This window comes from Hetaerina americana, unplaced genomic scaffold (genome assembly GCF_022747635.1).
Source record: "Hetaerina americana unplaced genomic scaffold, ioHetAmer1.1.p SCAF_17, whole genome shotgun sequence".
Taxonomy (NCBI): domain Eukaryota; kingdom Metazoa; phylum Arthropoda; class Insecta; order Odonata; family Calopterygidae; genus Hetaerina; species Hetaerina americana.
The window spans coordinates 10,811,304-10,830,606 of NW_027286730.1; the positions used below are offsets into that span (position 1 = coordinate 10,811,304).

At 42.5% G+C, this 19,303-nt stretch overlaps 1 protein-coding gene and 1 long non-coding RNA gene across 2 annotated transcripts in view; both read left to right on the forward strand.

Moving 5' to 3' along the window:
- LOC139687147 (uncharacterized) overlaps positions 1 to 17,811 on the forward strand; it is a 330,233-nt gene extending 312,422 nt beyond the window's left edge. Inside the window, exon 3 of the long non-coding RNA XR_011700604.1 lies at positions 17,527 to 17,811. This is a non-coding gene — a long non-coding RNA (uncharacterized lncRNA). The remainder of the gene's footprint in view (positions 1 to 17,526) is intronic.
- A 616-nt stretch (positions 17,812 to 18,427) lies between these two features.
- LOC139687167 (uncharacterized) overlaps positions 18,428 to 19,303 on the forward strand; it is a 244,143-nt gene continuing 243,267 nt past the window's right edge. Inside the window, exon 1 of the mRNA XM_071584299.1 lies at positions 18,428 to 18,758. Coding sequence (XP_071440400.1) covers positions 18,428 to 18,758 — 331 coding nt within the window. The remainder of the gene's footprint in view (positions 18,759 to 19,303) is intronic.

Consider the following 19,303-nt stretch of genomic DNA (forward strand, 5'->3'; position numbering starts at 1 on the left):
CGTTCAATACCTATCGAACTGAATTTCCAATGGACTCAGCAGTGCTTGCAAACCCCTGGCTGACTGGCAAACTAACGTTTGATCTTAATACTTATATCTTCATGTAATATACCATTTATTTTACTAATCTATATTGACTGAATACTTATTTTGAAAATTAGAGCGTTTTAATTATATTACTTATATCACACAATTTCACTGGTTTACTCCTATTACGGTTACAAATTAAAAACTAGCTCATGCAAAGGAGTATAATTCCACTGATTAATAAAATATAAATAGTTCGCAGCATGCATGTATAATTATGCAAACAAGTGTACATTATATAATGTGCATATGAATTAAGTAATGGGATGGAGTGAACATAAAAGAAAATCACCTTGTACCATTATAAAAACTCCTGAGATTGCATGGGCAGGTCACACTGCGGCATATTTTCGTGCTTGAATGAGCGTATTTCGTGTTTCAATGAATGTATTCATCGCAGCTTCTCTATTTATTCATGCTGTGCGTGATTTCAAGTTTACTGTGTTTCATTTTTAAGCTAAATTTTTACATTAATCTATCTTACTACAAATATAAAACTGATAACCAGAATCATATGAAAAAATATATTAATTTTGTTTCCCTGTTTCAACGAGTAAAATCAACAATTTTAAGCTCCCCACTTTAAACCAGTTCCTGGTAAAGCCCCCATCTCTCTCCATTGGCGTTTGCATCCTATAAAAAACGCAGTTATGTGCCTTTCGAGGTATCGATAAATGTTATCATTGATTTAAGTTCGTTCACGCGAACCGTTACCATCCCATTTGAAATCCATTGGCGAAGTCATTCGAAAACTTTATTGGCTGATATCAAATGTGCCTACCAACATGGATTTATTTCCATTAGAATCAACAACCTCATTACCACCGCTTGAAGAAAAACAATTTTGAGCTCTTTGTTAGATTCTCAATACTGAAGTACTTGCACCTCAATTGATATATCCCGCACCCAGCAGAAGATTCTCTTCGCAATCTCAATGCTGAAATGTCATTAATGAGTAGGAGTACCGCATTTTTTTAGTTTTAAGTAGGAATGGGTAGGAAAATTTGATTTTATGCTATTGATATGTAAAATTATGTCTTAAAACTTATTAATAATATAGAATATTGTCTATTAATTCCGTAATGGGTGTGACGTTGTGCTTGGCGCAGCGTCACTTGCCCAGTTCGAATACGCGCGCCCCTCTCGCGAGCCGTAGAACGGCGGGGCGCTATTTGTGGGCGCCGACAATGTATGTAAGAAAAAAAGAAGAGCGGAGCGCGCCGCGCGCGGAGAGTGCCGGCCAACACGTGGCAAGCAGAGTTCGTTGTGAGATGCCCGAGAGAGAAGGTCGTGTGCTATCATCGTCGAGTCACCGACAGCCTGCGAACACCGGGGGTGCGCGTGCCAGCAACCGACCTCGCCGTGTGGGCCCCCCGCAGGCCCCGACCGGAACATCGGGACCCAGCAGTCGACAGCGAGGCGGCCATCTTCGGCTGCCGCCGAGCGGCCACCCAACATCGTGGCCCAGCAGGCGTCGGCACCGCGCGTCATGTTTGCTTGGGAGCGCCCACACCTTTTCTTGTGATAATAAATAGTTCTTATGAAGTTTACTCGTCGGAGTCCATTTTTATGCGCCTCCTTGCGTCCCTCGTGATTTCAGCTGAAGAGCCGCTGCCCACCCCGGGGCACATCAAAGGTGAGCGAGCCCTCCCCTGGGACGAGGAGTGTGATGGGCCAGGTGACAGCCAGCGGCGTGACTCTGCGGCTAGCCATGCGGCTAGCCTGGCGCCCTCAAAACAAGTAGAGTCACGGCCTCCCTTGTCTCGCGGTATCGGGGAAAATTTATCTATAAATTAAATACCGCGTCACAAATGGCGCCCAACGTGGGGCAGCCTTTCTATTGTTGTGCGAGAAAAGTGACAATTATATTTCGAGAGTGCGCATGAGGCGCGAGTGTAAAATGGCGTCGCGTCGGCCTTGACGAGGCAACAATGGTGTGAAGGAGAGCGAGCGGAGTGATACCGGCATGGTGTGCATAGCGTGTGTGTGAGTGGGAACAATGCGTGATTAACATCGCGCGAGCGCCAGTTATTACGTACAGCTCTTTCGCGAGCGGTATACAATTTTTCTATTTGATTTATAAATTAGTCCTTTTTTTTTCGGTATACATTTTCATGAAATTAAAAAAATTTAAAATTCTTTGTGAGGGAAGCAGTAAATAAGAGATTATAATTTCTACTCAATCTTTTGTACTTGAATGTGGTTTGTGCGGTTGCTTTGAGTGGTTGCTTGGCGTTGAGGGTGGGATGAAAGCTGTGAACATTCCCGAGGCGACTTGTTTCCAGTTAAGTTGCGGAGGGACGATCGGTTTCTAAGATTAACTACTATTATTGGCGTGAGGGAAGCTCCGTGCGTGGCCACGTATCCCCAGAGTGGCAGAGGATCCTTTGGAAAGAGGAAGTGGAGTTTGTAATTTTTGAATTTTGAGGTTAGGTTATGCTTTTAATATAGAATTCTGATTTATTCTACCCTATTTGTTATAATAACTGTAGAACAGGGAAATATCTTTAGATTAGGATTAAATTTTTGCAGTAAGCGTATTTTAGGTTAGGTGGGGCAAATCCTTTAATTATTCAATAGGTTAAGAATTTTCTTCTTCCTAATTTACAATGGAGGGTGACACTGGATTTTTGGCGAGATATCAGAGAGATATGAGGGCACTGCTACGGCATTCAGCGGTAAAGGCAGAATGTGAAATAATTAAGCAAATGAGTGAAGAAGAGGTGGAAAATGAGTTGTCAAGTAAAGGACACTCCTTGGTAGGGCCACTCTTCGTGCGCAAAGAGCGATTATTGCGGGCTAAGCTTCTTTTGGCACAACCACGATTAGGAACACCATGGTCCAAAGAATTAGACGAGGATGTGCAGCCTGACGATGTAACCCTCTCAGGAGCTCTACACGCCTTAAACTGGGACGAAGACCTAGAGGCAGGATGGAAAATGAAAGGAGCATGCAGTAAGGGGCATAAAAAGAAGCACATCGAGACGGAGAAAGTTGCCGCAAGCAACGGAGAAATTAATGAGGAACTGAACCCCATTCGGACCATTACAGCAAACGCAGCGGGAGGCCCTCAGCCCAAACTGCCGCTGATGGACTCATATGATTTTCCGCCGCTGGGGGAAAGGAAAGAAGCGTCAGATTTGACCAGAGAAAAGGAAAAACTGCGCATTCTGCCTTCGGAAGCGAAATCAAATCAGAAAGAGATACCAGTACAGAGCGACCGCAACTCTGAGGAAATAAAGGAGTTGCGGAGTCAATTGCAACAGCAGAACGAGATGATCAACAACCTAACGGATGGACTTAGCCGAATTTTACAAAAATTGGGCAGTGAGAAGAACGATAAGGAAGTGAACTTGAGAAAGGGTTCCAAGAAAAAGTATCGGAGGGAAATAACATCCACTTCGTCATCTTCTTCAGAGTCGGAGGTAACGAGCGGGTCGTTATCTACTGACAGCAGTGATGACTCGGACGATGCATCAGGGGACGATGGACATAGACAGAGCATCAGCTCTGAGTTAGGAAGGGCCAGTGCTCCGAGAAAATTGGCATCTAAATCCAAGAGACATCGTACGAGCTCGTCACGCTCAGCTGAGATCTCGCAAAGATGCATAAAGGCGTTCCAGAGTTGGAAGCTTGAATTTCGAGGAGACGGCAATTCAAAGGCAAGAGAGTACCTCCAGAAGTTGGGAAACATCAGAGCCAGCACTAATGCCTCGGATAACGATATCTTGAAGGTTTTGCCGTTTACTCTTCGAGATACCGCTTACAACTGGTATGCGGCCACGGAGGAGTACATCAAAGACTGGAATGACTTTCAACGGCGATTTAAACAGAGATTCGTCGAAGAGTGGGACGAAGCGCAAGTGATGAGGGAAATTACCAATAGAACCCAAGGGAGGAAGGAGAAGATAGCAGAATTTATAGGCAACTTACAACATCTTTCTAAATATTTGAAGAAACCGTTGTCAGAGAGGAAACTTCTCAAGGTCGCATTGAGCAATCTACTTCCAGAATATCGAAATGAGATAAAGGATCGACGCCTTAAGACGTTGGATGAGCTGATGGATTGTGGTCAGAAGTATGAAAGAAGAATGGCAATCAATGCTCGTTATCATGATCCTATGCCAGCTAGCGAGTCGCTAATCACGACTGGCGCTTATGTGAGGAAAGGAGAAGAGCAAGGATCAAGAAAACTAGCGAAAGTAGGGGCCCTGGGGAGCAATGTGGAGGAAATGAATAAGAAGACCAGCGAACTTCAACCCAATGAGGTCAAGAAAAAGTCCATTGCGGACGGAGGAGGGAGAATGCCGCCCACCATGGAGAAAAATGGCGAGCTGTCCTCTCCGAGAGAGGTCACGCCCAGCTCCTCTGGGGCAGGTTACAATGGCCGATGGGATAACCGGGCCATAACGAGACCTACGTGGTCTAGGCCTTCACAGGCGAGAGACCAGGGACCGGACTTTGACGGAGCTTGTTATTCCTGTGGAGAGTTGGGACATAGGGCAAATGCGTGCCCGAGAGTCCAGTGTTTCAGCTGTGGCGCAAGAGGGCATATCAGTGTCAATTGCCCCAGTCGACAGGGTAGGACACAAGAAAAGTGCCAACTTTGCGGCAAGGTCGGCTTATTGGCAATTAATTGCCCTAATTGCAAACACCTGTTTACTCGGCAGGAAAACGGACAAGCGGGGAGTCGCCTAGCCCAAGCGGCTTCCCCGCAAACCAATCCGTCGAACACGAAACGGCTGAATTAGATCTAGATAATCATAGGAATAAGTCGATTAAGTTAGGAAATGGTGATTCGATTTTGGAAAAGCCGAGTTGGACAGCCAAATTCTGCGAACCAAATTCGATCAAGGAAGATGTAAATAGTGGAGTAAAGGATTGTATAGGGAAAGGAAGGGAGATAAACTCAGATGGGCCAGATGAAACATCTGCTCCTGGGTCGAGTTGGACAGCCAACATCCACCATCCATCTGAGGCGTTGGCAAAGATCAAGGATGAAGAAATCTACAGATCGAGGTGGACAGCCAACCTCTATCGATCTGGCCAATGCAATGGAGCTATCAGGAAAAGCTCTCCAGCTGAGCAGTCGAGACGGACGGCCGACCTCCACCGCAAAGCTGATATTTGCTGTCCAGCCGTTGATTTCGCCGAGCCGAGCGGGTCAGCCCGCCTCCGCCCATCAAATCAACCGCATATGGGGCAGAAGGCGCATTGGTCGACGGAGTCAGCTCCGCTCTGCCAATCCGTTAAGTCGGAAGAAAGCGAAAGGGTCAAGTCTTTGGTAGGATCGAACAGGCCAGCCTGTCTCCAGCCGCCAAAGCAAGCAGAGAGTGAGAGAATGAGTGAGAGGCCTCAGAGCATCTCGTCGGTGCCACAAAGCCCGCCGAGACATGCGTGGAATGTAGATTCTGCCCAGTCGCTTCACGCGGGCCGGAAATCAGAACAGGAGAGCGATTATGAGAAATTGCCTCAAGTACTGTTCACTCTGGATCGGTTGTGTTCCAACAAAGGGACGGGCAGGAATGAGTCGAGTGAGAGTGTGACATACCCTGTAACCATTGAGGACAAACCTGATAGGCTGTGTCCGGTTCAGGGAGGGGGAGTCGGCGTGGAGTCCACGCCTAGAGTGAGTTTAGCGAGTGTGACGGCAGGGCTAGTAATCAATAAGGAGAAGAGCGAGTTTTGTTGTACCAGGGCTGCATATCTTGGATATCTGTTAGACGCAGAGGGACTTAGACCAGATCCGGAAAAGATAGCTCCAGTCGTGAATTATCCAGCACCATCTAACCTCAAACAACTAAGACGATTTCTTGGTATGATTGGATGGTACGCTCGGTTCATAAAGGACGATTCGGAAATCAAGCTTCCATTGGTCAAGTTATTGCACAAAGGTCAAGAGTGGGAATGGACAGAGGAACAGCAGAAAGCGTTTGAGACATACAAAAGGGCCATTACAGAAGCCCCGGTCTTGGCAAGGCCGGACTTCTCTAAACCCTTCATCGTACAAACTGATGCGAGTAGTGAAGCAATTGGAGGTGTTCTTTCTCAAGTGAATGAGGACGGAGAACATCCAATCGTTTATGTCAGCCGAGTTCTCACATCAGCTGAGAAAAACTATACGACGACAGAGAGAGAGTTATTAGCTATTCTATGGGCCATAAAAAAACTAAGGCCTTATTTAGAGGGCTACAAGTTCCTCGTGATCACAGACCACTCCGCACTCCAATACCTGCGAAATCTCAAGGAACCTACGGGTAGGCTCGCGAGATGGGCGCTGGAGTTGCAGCAGTGGGACTTCGAGGTGGTGCATCGTCGAGGTAAAATCCATGATTTGCCTGATGCACTATCTCGTATGTACGAGCAACTTTCTGGCGAAGAGAAGATCGCTGAAATTACGGAAGTAAAGGATGAGGACTACCAACGCAGAGTCGAGGAAGTCAGCAAATATCCGGAGAGGTATAAAAATTGGAAGGTCGAAGCGGGCCACTTGTATCGTTACAAGTACGATGAGCTGCTCGATCCAATCGCTGATTGTGAAGAGGGCTGGAAACTCGTGCTTCCAAAAGAATGTCGAGAGCGGGTCATCAGGGATGCCCATTGTGAACCTTCATCGGGCCACCTCGGAGTGGAAAAGACCTTCGATCGAGTCGTACGAGATTACTATTGGAGAGGGGCCTATCACGACATTCACAACTTTGTGAGGCAATGTCAGGACTGTCAACAGTTCAAAACGTCGCAGCAAGCGCCTCAGGGACTATTGGGTAAAAGAACGGTAGAGAGACCATGGAGCGTCGTAGCAGCAGATCTCATGGAGTTTCCGCTTAGCAAAGCCAAGAACAAGTACTTAATAATCTTTCAGGACTTATTTTCAAGATGGGTGGAGCTAAAGGCGGTCAGAGCTGCTACGGGGGCCAACGTGGTTAAAGCACTTGAGGAGCTTGTCCTATTTCGCTGGGGAACGCCGGAGTATCTCTTGACAGATAATGGAAAGGAGTTTGATAACAAATGCGTAGGAGAAGCATTGGCAGAGTATGGAATAACGCATACAACAACGCCTCCATACCATGCTCAGGCAAACCCAGTGGAAAGATCCAATCGAACGCTGAAGACGGCCATCGCGATGTTTGTAGAAAAAGACCATAGAGACTGGGATCAGCATTTACACGAACTAAGGCATGCAGTCAACACCGCGAAGCAGGCCTCGACTAAGATCTCGCCAGCCTACTTGAACTTCGGAAGGCATCCACTACCAGTGAAGAGTTTGCGGCGCGAGCTTGAGAAGGGGGAAGGCATAGAGAGCAGATTGGATCCACAAGCGTGGAAAAAGAGGGCCGATAGGTTAGGCTTATTACGAGATTTAGTAGCCGAGAATATAGAGAAAGCTCAGAAAAAACAGGCGCAAGCGTATAATAAGGGTAGAAGAAACATCGAATTTAATGTAGGAGACCTAGTAATGCGTAGGACCCACCATCTGTCCAGTGGGATTGATAGGTTTTCAGCCAAGCTAGCCCCTAAATTTGAAGGACCAATCGCGATACTAAAAAAACTGTCTCCAACAGTCTATATAGTAGAAACGCGTTCCAATAAGCAAAACGCGAAAGTAGATATTGGTGACTTGAAAAGATATATAGCACCAAGATCCACTCGTCAAAGTGGTGAGTTCTCCGAGCGCCAAGCCCACAGAACACACTCTGAAAAAAAGTTCCTTATGAATTTTTGGTATTATGTAATTGGTTACCATTGTGTGTTTGCCTCATGTTATCTTGTCTGTGTGTCAAAGTGAGCGATTTATTTTTCAATGATGTGAAAATCTCTGTCGGACATTATTGTTGTTATGGCACATAGCCCTTGAATTGTGGTGAATGAAAGTTTGCAAACGAGGTGTGATGTGTTTGAGCTGAGGACGTACTGCCTTTTATAGAGTGAATTATCTGAGCGAGTGATGCTTTTGTTGAAATTTTGTGAGAAATTCCCTTGGAATGTATGAAAGATTCATGCCAAAAGTTTGTTCATACCAAATGTATTACTTGATGTTCATAGAGAATGTGGTTAAAATTAGAAAAAGTTGTGCTATCCATTTTCTATCCAATAGCTGAAGGCAGAATCTCAAAACTGAGTGAACTACTGGTAGAAATCTGTGAAATTGTTGTTATTATATTGTGTTCATAGGTTTCAGTTGCAGGCTCGTTTGTAAGCGGTCCACTCGGACGAGTGTCCGGCTTAGGGAGGGGGTATGTGACGTTGTGCTTGGCGCAGCGTCACTTGCCCAGTTCGAATACGCGCGCCCCTCTCGCGAGCCGTAGAACGGCGGGGCGCTATTTGTGGGCGCCGACAATGTATGTAAGAAAAAAAGAAGAGCGGAGCGCGCCGCGCGCGGAGAGTGCCGGCCAACACGTGGCAAGCAGAGTTCGTTGTGAGATGCCCGAGAGAGAAGGTCGTGTGCTATCATCGTCGAGTCACCGACAGCCTGCGAACACCGGGGGTGCGCGTGCCAGCAACCGACCTCGCCGTGTGGGCCCCCCGCAGGCCCCGACCGGAACATCGGGACCCAGCAGTCGACAGCGAGGCGGCCATCTTCGGCTGCCGCCGAGCGGCCACCCAACATCGTGGCCCAGCAGGCGTCGGCACCGCGCGTCATGTTTGCTTGGGAGCGCCCACACCTTTTCTTGTGATAATAAATAGTTCTTATGAAGTTTACTCGTCGGAGTCCATTTTTATGCGCCTCCTTGCGTCCCTCGTGATTTCAGCTGAAGAGCCGCTGCCCACCCCGGGGCACATCAAAGGTGAGCGAGCCCTCCCCTGGGACGAGGAGTGTGATGGGCCAGGTGACAGCCAGCGGCGTGACTCTGCGGCTAGCCATGCGGCTAGCCTGGCGCCCTCAAAACAAGTAGAGTCACGGCCTCCCTTGTCTCGCGGTATCGGGGAAAATTTATCTATAAATTAAATACCGCGTCACATGGGTTAGTAAAAATGATTACTTCCCACTTTTTCTTGTGTTCAATTTTTGAGAACCATGCTTCTCTTTTTCCTTCAGTTTCAAATCAGTTTGAAGTTATAGGGGGTTAAGATTATGCATTATTACTCTGAAAAGTAGTAACATATTGATATAGGTCCGCTTTAGGAACAGACCGAAGCGTTTCACTTTAAAGGTCTGACCGCATTGCAAATAGAAGATGCTACTCTGTTTACGCCGGCGGTGATTCCGCTCGCGGAAAGCACCACGGGCATTGTGTCGTCATTGGCAAACTTTAACATAAAACAAAGGTGAGGAGCAAGCATAAAAATTAGTGGGAAAAAAGGTGATGGCAATGTTTTACGCAAAGCCTTCCGAACAAACACTCGAAAGATATTTTTTTACCCCCCGACGATTCATCGAAACGGCCGCTAGTTTCGCTTTAATGCAAACGCCCCCTCATTCCTGCATCCCTCATCATGCACTTTGTCTCACCCCCTCATGTGTTTTCCATTGATATCCTCCCCTTCCCAGTCCGGCTCGGTTTCACCCGTCGATTAGGAATGTAAACACAAATGAATAGCTTGAGGTGATGCAGGAGAAAGGGGTACTATTCCACCGAACAGAGCAACCAAGTTAGTTAGGGGCAGAAAGAGGGTGAAGTAGAGAAAGCAAAATAGGACTCAAGGGGAATGACAGAGCTAGGAGAGTGACGGGGTGGTTGCTGCGGAACCAACTGTTAATGACAGGACACCGGATCAAAACCTCGTAATGGAATCCGTCCGAATCCCTTTTCCATTTTCTCGAACGTTGGCTGGGGTTTTTCACGAAGATGGGTAAAGCGGGGGGAAAAGTGAGAACTAATTTGAGGAGCCCAGGTCGGCTCCGGTAACCGAACTCTTATTCATAGGATGAGCGAAATTATTCAGCCAACGGATTCCTTTCGGGCCACGGAGGCGGTTACGATATGAAATGATCCAAACTAAATGGATATCATGGATTGGGTCCACTCTGACCCTTGAATTTTCCCTTGCGATAATTTATAAACCTAGTGGTCATTCTGCGTAGCGTCTTGCACTCGCATCGAATATATAATCATACATATTTCGTATTTCGCTAAATTTAGGACATTCAACGTGGAGTCATCCGATTACTTCCAACACTACTCCTGTTACGGTGTTTGCAGAGAATAAGGAGTTATATTTTCCGCGGGATAATCTAAGTGCCTTATTTACGTCAAGCTAATGCATGATGAAAGTTTCAAGTAAAATACTCACTGAATTAGTTTTGTTCGTGCGTATGTTGGGATTGGAATACATGGCTTTTTATTTGCCAAATACGTATGACACACAGACCTGACTACGACAGTCGGGTCTAGACATGACCTCAAACCTTCCGGCTGTCAATACTGCATACAATTTGTAAAAAGAGAGTACCCATTGGTTCGCCAATTTGTTTCGCATTTTTTTATTCAATTGCCATAAACTGACGGTGTCATCACCGTGCTACTGCTAAGAGCAGTTTGCAAGACATGCTGAAAATGAATAAGGTTATTTTACCAGCAATGGGAAGAACTGATGCAGTATTAATTATTAGGAGAGGCAACCGACAGATTAAGGTCATTTGCACAACCGGTATTTATTAGAGTTTGCGTCATTAATAGGTAATTTTGTGCGCCAACACGCCAAAAGGCCTACATTTTAATGTACCAACCGAAGGACAGCACACTCCACTTGAAGGTCTCCCTAAATGCATCCAGGTATGGATTGATATAACTCTGAAAAATTAGGTCAACGAAGGGATTCAAACCACTGCCATCAAAGTGGGAATCCAGTACACTCTCAAGTATCGTGCAAACTCGATCCCCAAATGAAATATTATTTTCGTTGGATATTACTCTTTCATTTATAAAAACAGCGCTTTCTGTTCTTTGAGGAAAAATGAAGTGAAAATATTTGGAATGAAGAAAACTTATAAAAGCAAAAGTTTAGTTGGTGTGTCACAGAAAAATGAAAAAAGGGATATGACACTAGAGAGTGTAGTTCATGGATGTGGTTTAGGGGGAGTTGTGTATTTGGTAAATGGGAAGGGAATTTAAAAACTTTGGTAAGGGGCAACTTAAAGTGATGGTGATAAGTTTCAAAGGAACTGGAAGTTTTTTCCAATTGGCATCTTTTTTTGCTAACCAAAAATATAAAGGATCAAATAAAGTCTGTACTGTATCTTGGATTTAAAATCATAAATAACTTGGGGATCTCAGGGAGATATTTTGTTTAACAGGGTCTATTTGAACAATGTTAGTCACAATTATCTATTAATTTAGCGATTGAGAAAAGATTCGATAAATTACCGGTGTCTTTGATGAAAGAACAGTAGTGAAGTAAGATAACATTGAGGTGTAGTGGTACAAATATCTCAATAAAATGTAATGGAAATGTATGAAAATAAAACACGAGTTTTTATTATTACAAAGAAAAAATTTATAAAATAGATTTGCAAATAAATAAAATATTAATTATGGTTCGCAGTAGAAATTTAACCATTTTAATAATAATAAAATCGTATAAGTAATTAAAATAGAGCATTAAAATTATACAATTCAAACGTTTCACTTCTCGGTGGTGTCGAAAATGCTATTAATATTTTTTTCGTTTGTTGTCATTTTCATCCCAACATTTTATATTGTTACTTTTACTCTTCCCACGTAAAATATTTTGAAAGGATGGGTTTCGAAATCCCATTTTAAATTTTCAGCGTCATTTCACTCAGTCATTACACTAAAAAAAGCCATTCGGAATTTATGGGGCAGTTAACGAGTTGAAATAGTGGATCTGAGACAATTTTGACAGGATAGCCGTGTAAGGGTTTTCTATTGGCCACTTTGGCACAGTGTAGCAACAATTACTTAAACAATAACTAGTAATGCTAAATAATGATAGACTATTGGCCTGTTGGACCAACAGATTACATGCATCTCTTCGTGCGTATTTTTCATCCGATATTTATTTCAATATTTCATCTAATGTAAATAAATCTCATTATAATAATTGTCCTGAGCAACTATCATTATTCGTATTTTTACCTTATGTGACAAATATTACTAATTATATAAAACAGCATAATTATATAGCGTGTAATAAACACTTTTATATTTTGATAAAGGATGTGATTAGTAAATATCGGCGTAGATATTAATTTAAGAAATTGTATTATACATTATTATGAAAATTTAAAAATTTTTCGACTACATGTAAGTACTTTACAAAAAATAAATCTTTAAAAGACTAATATCTTTTAAAATTTTTAATTTCATAAGGTATTATTCTTTCAAATTTTTTTCATGAAAGATTGGTCTTCTAAGACCACTCTTCTTAGTCTTAGAAAACAATTTTGTATACTTAAAGGGTAAACACTACTCCATAAGTAGAGTGGTTAAATAACTAAGATAAAATAAATAATTAATTCATTGAAGATTATGCGAGTGATGATCACATGAAACTCTTAGATATTTTCATATTCAATATGGAACTCTGGAAGTTCAAATTATATCTGACGGTCTGAGTTTCAGAGCTAGGTTTCTAATCAGAGGAACCCAGGTACAAATTCGATTGATGATTCCGGCCGCTGTAACGTGAAGCCTAGAAATGCAATTTTTTCTCATACAAATTTGCAGTGAATCCATAGTCGGCACAAGGACAGGCTGCTGTTCCCATGCATTAATGCGAGCATTTTGCAAAGTACTAGCAGTAGCACTGACATATGCATAACAAATATATTATACCGAGGGGTTCGCCGACATATATTGAGTATTTTTCAATTCGCAGTTACACACTTGATGACTGATGACCAACGAGTAAGAAATTTATTATGCATAATGTTTGTTGTTTTTCACCAATCTAAAGAAGCAACGAATGCAGAGAATCAACAATTGAATTTCAGAAAACATGGTTCTAGTTTAAACCCAATTGGAACATTTAGCCAAGACTTGGAGTTACAAACTATACTATATGAACACTTAATCGTTCAAAAATTTCAAAATAGACGATATTACACAATGTGGTTTTGATTTGATAACGATCAAATGTAATTACACTGACAAAACATTGTGACTTCAGTTTTAAATAGGCCATGGCAGCGATTTTTTAGGTTTATTATTTTTGATTGGATTCTCAAGCACAACTTTCCCTCGTCCGCGTCCATTGCCATTCCATTTTGAGCTTGCTTCCATCGGGAGTTGGATGTTAACGGCGAGCGCGCATCGCGATGCATTGTCCATGAGCAGCACTGCGACGTGCCCGCGAAAAGGTGACCGGGGTCGTATTTATCAATCCAGCCCGCCTCCCTAACGACGGGACAGGCGGGTCGCCAACGACGGCTGCTTCGAAAGAGTGGGGGGAGGGTGGAAGAGCGACTTGCAATTTGTCACCGATCCCGCCGCCGCGCGCCCCGGGAGAATATCCCCGAATTAGCGGCACAAATGGGAGGGGTCATTCGAAACACTTTCTGGGGTCGGGTACGTGACTCGGCGCCCCCACGCGACTTTAAAACATTCACGCTTCTACACGCGCGCGCAGGAGTCTCTCCTAATGCGAGAGGGGATCGAATCAGGGGCAGCGGAGACGCGGGCGAGCGCATTCATCACCGCAGGGAAAGGGGGTGGGCGATGGAGGGAACAAGGGGACCTCCAGGGGCCTCCATTTGCGCGTGAGGGAGCAAGGGTGCGGGTTTGTGCGGAGGAGGTAGGCAGGTGGAAGAGTTGGGTTGTGGGGAGATGGGAGGAAAACGAAGGTGATGGTATGGTGGGTCGCGGCGTCAGGGGGTCGATAAACCGCTTAATATCATCGTCAACGAGTTCCCCCAAACTAAATTGGGGGCTTTCCGAGCATTTCGAAAATCCCTCAATTTATGCTGCTGTAATGAAAACGGGTTAGGGCAGGGTGGGCCCTACCCGGAGTGAGGCCGAAAAGGCGACCCCCCTCTCGCCCCACCCTCTGTTCTTTTTCCCCTCTCCTGCTTGAGTGCTTCGCTATGGCTTCTTTCGTCATTTTTTCAACCCCATACTCATTTGTGCCAGCACTCTGACTTGGTTCACTGACCGTTCAAGATCAGCGTTGGTGTGATTATCAAAAAGAAGTAAATTCGTTAAAATATGATGAGTCTTTGCGTATACTTTCCTTTTTTTATTTACTTGGCGATTACGAGATTTTAGTTTGAGAAAAATCGTACAATATCTCGGAAATTTTACTACCATCCGCAAGATGCGAATTATTCTGTAAATCTCGTGTTCACGCCTATTCTTCATTAGGACTTATTTCTAGTTAGAGGAAGACAAATAATGCCATCTAAACAGCTTTCCTAATTATGATCGGCCACTATGTAGTTAATTTTTAAAACATTGTTTTTCAAGCACAGTAAATATTTTATCAATTGGTCTGCTTCACGTTTCTCAACCGTCTCATTTGTCCATCCATGTCCGTCCCCTTATGTTCTTTAATCACTCATCATTTGGTTTCAATGAAAAAACATAAACACAGTAATCAACCCGAAGGTCGGTTTGGTTGGTAATGATAGAGTTCACCCAGTATTAATCTCGACGGCTTGTGAAATTTGCACATCACTTCCCTGTACCACTTAAGGTTTCCCGGGATGGGTAGGTACCTGAAAAATCACATAGCTTGGGTGGAGCTGTAGGTGCTCTGAAAAGCTTGGCCGGGAATCAAACCCGGACCCTCCGGTCAGTAGTCTAACGTTTTACCTGGACTTTGGTATCAATAACCCTCTTTATTTCGTCTTCATTGGATGTAAGGGAAGGTTTGCAACTCTTCCTAGTTTTTCATTTCAGAGATCACTTGGTTTTTATGCAGAATTTAACGTTATAATGACTATCAAAGCCTAAATTACTATATTCTGCATGATGGGTACTCCTTTCATGAAATTGTAAAAGGAAATAACATTTAAACTTTAATTTCGATACCTACGGTTCCCGGTTTCTCATATAACTGCCAAATAATTGCCAAATATTTCATCCTCATTTACATAATTTAAATGTTTCACCTAGTTACTGACAGTGGAGAAATATTTCCAAACTTTTTATCATTTTACCCGTAAGATTAAAAAATGTTTTCGGATTTTCAGCTGTAGTCAAAATCACTCTTAAATAAATTGCCAAAATCACTCTTATAAGTAGTCATTATCTGGAATATTCCCAAATTTGTAGGAAATTCTGAGTTGTAACTCAATGAAATAGTTTACACAAAATCATACCTAAGGTCAACTAGAGGAATTTTACGCTTATAATATCTATTCCATGCCATTTCAGATAAATTTCTCAATCGATCTAATTATAAGGAATTCACAGAATAAAAAATATCTCTTCATTTCACATATTTGCTCAGAAATCTTTTCTTTTGCTATTCGTTTAATTATTAGCTGTAATTTATTGCTATGAATTGGTGCCAGCTTTGATATCTAATGATGCGTATGAATAATGTCAAAAAATGCACTTACTAAGCAACAGGATAGGAAGGAGAGATATGTGCCGACTTTATGTTTCATAGCTAAATCATTAATATAGATGGGCCCGTGCCACGTGAGCTAATTTGTCCGTGTTTGTCAAAACTGCTGTAACGTACAGGTAAGTCCATAATCCTGCATGTGACGAGCCAAATGTAGCCTATAAGGGATAAGTTTAAGCGACATGAATCGCAAGTTTAATTAAAATCCCTCTAAATACGGTGCCAGGCGAGTTAGAAAAAGTGTTTTAGAGGATACCCGATACTCTTTACTTCATATTAGTAAACATTGATCTCGATAGGAACCCTGAAATACACTGAGTTGGGTAGAGGATATAAATTAACATATTAGATTAGTGTAAAAGTTGCCTTTGAAAAATTTTCATGTAGATAAGGGAAAACTCAATAAAAGGATCACTCCAGAAAAATTACGAACTGCCAAGCAGTAACAATAACTTGTATTTACATGTAGTCGGTAATTGTATTGCCACTATCATGGCTGCCGAAAGGGAATAGTTTACCATATACCCTTTCCCCTCTTTCCCCTCTGCTTCATAAAATATTGGTGCATAAACCTTTAATGCTTTGCTGAATAAAAGATGAATCCCGTGCTTTCCTGAAGAAAAGTTATAACCTTATTCTCACTGCCCTTGCAAAATATTTCGTATCAATTTTACCGCAAGCTTTTATTCATATATACTTCACCGAAAAGACATATATTTCATTATTATTACTCAGAGAATCGGCAATAAATTTGTGGTCCTGGAAATATTTTGTCAATATTTATTGACTCATCTTGAGAATGACAACATCCGAAAAATGAGCTAATTTCATAGAAAGTTTTGTCACTTAATTAAATGATTAATTAAATTGAAATTATTGAAGATTAATGGAGAGTGATATACTAAAGAGCATAGATACTTACGATATTAATGAAAGTGAATATTTATGGTGAATGTTACTTTGATTTCATGTATTTAGGTAAGATATAATAGCTGAGACCCTATACGGTATTCAGGAGGTCGACTGTGGTATCGAGTAATTTCAGGCTATAGTAGGTGACTTCAAATGTTATTACAAGTCTCAAAAATAATGCTAAAAAGTTATTTTTTCGATCTTTACTTCGGCAGCAACTTCAAACAAAATTTGGAACAAATTACTTCAGATTTTAAGTCGGAAATCTCGTGGAATTATCGGGGATACGGGATTTATCCACAACCTAGAACAAGGTATTTTGAATTTGACGTAAAAAATTGAGAAATTCTCCAACCGTCTGCAATTACTGGCAGAATATTATTGGTAGAGAATATATTTACTATCTAATAGTTGGAATTAACGTGCATTAAAGTTGATCTAATGTACATTAATGTTGAATGTAATTAATGTACATTAAAGTTGAAATATATTGCGATAAGTATCCTTCTTAAGATGGTTGTTTTTCTCAAAATTCAAAAAAGGTTCTGTGAGTGCTACGTTTGTGAACTTCGGTTACTATTGCCATTTGACGCACTTACCATGTGATTGATATGTATTTTTAAACCGTCAATATAAATGAAGAGAACGATTGAAAACACATTTTAAATACCTACCTATAAGACTAGAAAAATTTTAACTAACATCGTCGTTGATTGTTATATCATTCTTATCCAATTCATGTGACTTTGTAACTCATCGGTCATTAGTCAAACGTTCCCCTCTTAAATGAGCCCTAACCCCTTTTGTCCGCATGAAGAAAATTGATAATGTGTTTTAAAGTTTAGTGTATCAATTTCATTCGGTCAATTTAAATATAACTATTGCATGGGTAATGCAGATATCAATTTATTGTTTAGTATAAACTAGGAACTTGTGGTGCTTTTTACAAATAATAATTATTGCAAAGTTTCCCGATGAAAAGTTCTATCCCTTGCAAATATTTTAAATATTTACGATACGTAATTAATTTTAAAAATTGGTCTCTTTATTTTTTAGGATTCACTTGAAGAATTAAACCCTGATAACTCTCGAAGACGACCTATTTTACTGGGGCTGGAAAAAAACAAATTAGAATTGAAGTAAAAATTGACGTAGTGGCCAATAAAATGGATAGAATTCAGGGAGAGGATAAAGAAGAGGACGATGAAGACTTGATCGGAAAGTTGAAGTCAGCATCTTACAAACGACTTCAATGAAGGCACAGCATATAGAGGAACTTAATGCGTGCTCATTAGGTGTACCTCAGAAAACTGTTCAAAAATCTTTACGTCTTCCACAAAGCATTTCTCATTTATTTATTGAGAGAATATCTGATCAGAGCTTAAATTCCTATATTTGCTCGTCACTGCTGAATGATCGCAATAATCAAGCTAACCACTACATTTCAAATTACATTTAATTGTTGGAGAAGCCACAATTATTTGCATACACTTAAGCCAACAGCTCATTATCTAATTTACCTATCGTCTTCCAGAAAAATAAAACAATTTGATAATAAACTCTGAGACACTACTATAAGGCTGTGGTTTGTAAATTAAACTCTCTTTTTGCGTATTAGCTGCTAGTTTTTTTAGTTCGGATATGGTTGGTAATTTATTATATGTTGACAGACCCGTGTAACGCATTTGTTCAGTTCATAATCATTTCGGTTCGCTCCATTGATTTCTAAGACGAAGGTTTCACGGTGATCTCACTCTTCTCGCGATGAATGAAAGCCCGGGGAAGAGAGAAAGAAGTCCCCGTGGTGATGGACGGCGTGTGGACGCATAGAGGAGCGAATTTCTTCTCTAGAAAAAGGAATCGGGGATTCTTCGAGTCCGCGGGCACGTCGGGTGTTACTTTTCGGGGGATGCCTCGCGACAAGTTCGTGAGCAGTAGCTAAACGGAGGAGAAAGCCATGATCGCGGCCCGAACGAGGTCCACGCCGCCTCGCCTCCTCCTCTTCCTCCTGCCGGCGGTGTTGATGGGTGTGGCGGAGCCCGCGGCGGCCTCGCCCCCACTCCGCCACCCGCCAACACCCCCAACGCCAACTCCTCCTGGGGCCTTCGGCGGCGCCGGGGTACCCGCGACGGATCGTCCGCCCACGCGACGGCGGATAGCGGTTGTAGTGCGGGAGGTGTGCGGTCCCATGGGGGCCGATGGCAACGCCACGGCCCGGCTCCGCGAAGCGGCGGAGACGGCAATCCCAGCTGGCATGGATTTGACGCTCAAGTTCCCGCCGGCAAGTGGTGAGTGATCGATCAGCAGCCCCCCAGTTTATTATTTTATTCTCTGTTTTGCTTCATATTATTTGAATGGCTCTATTTGCATTGTGTATATAAAACTGGCTGCTATGGATTCAGTTTTATATTTCTGATAACTGAATTTTATGTCCCACTTTCTTGGATTATAATCGACGGAGTTTTTCGTATTTCAATTCCTTTTTTGCCTTGAAAATAGAAAATCTCTGTATTTTAATCTTTTGTAAATTATATACCCATCTTAGGAAAACTATTCGAGAACGGAAAGAAAATTATTCCACAGCAATGTGATCATTCTTCCATAAATTAGGCTGTCTCAACATTATGTGATTAAAAAATTTAATTAGTGGTCTTGACTTGTTTTTGTGGCAACACACTCACTTTTGTGGTAACAGCACGGCAACGTGATGCAGTCCCATAACTCAAACTTATTTGTAACATAAAAGTTTTTGAGGGTTTGGAATCACCCCCCTGTGACACACTCTAGTGATGGTTTGCAAGGTATATCACATGGATGTATATGTATCTAGGAC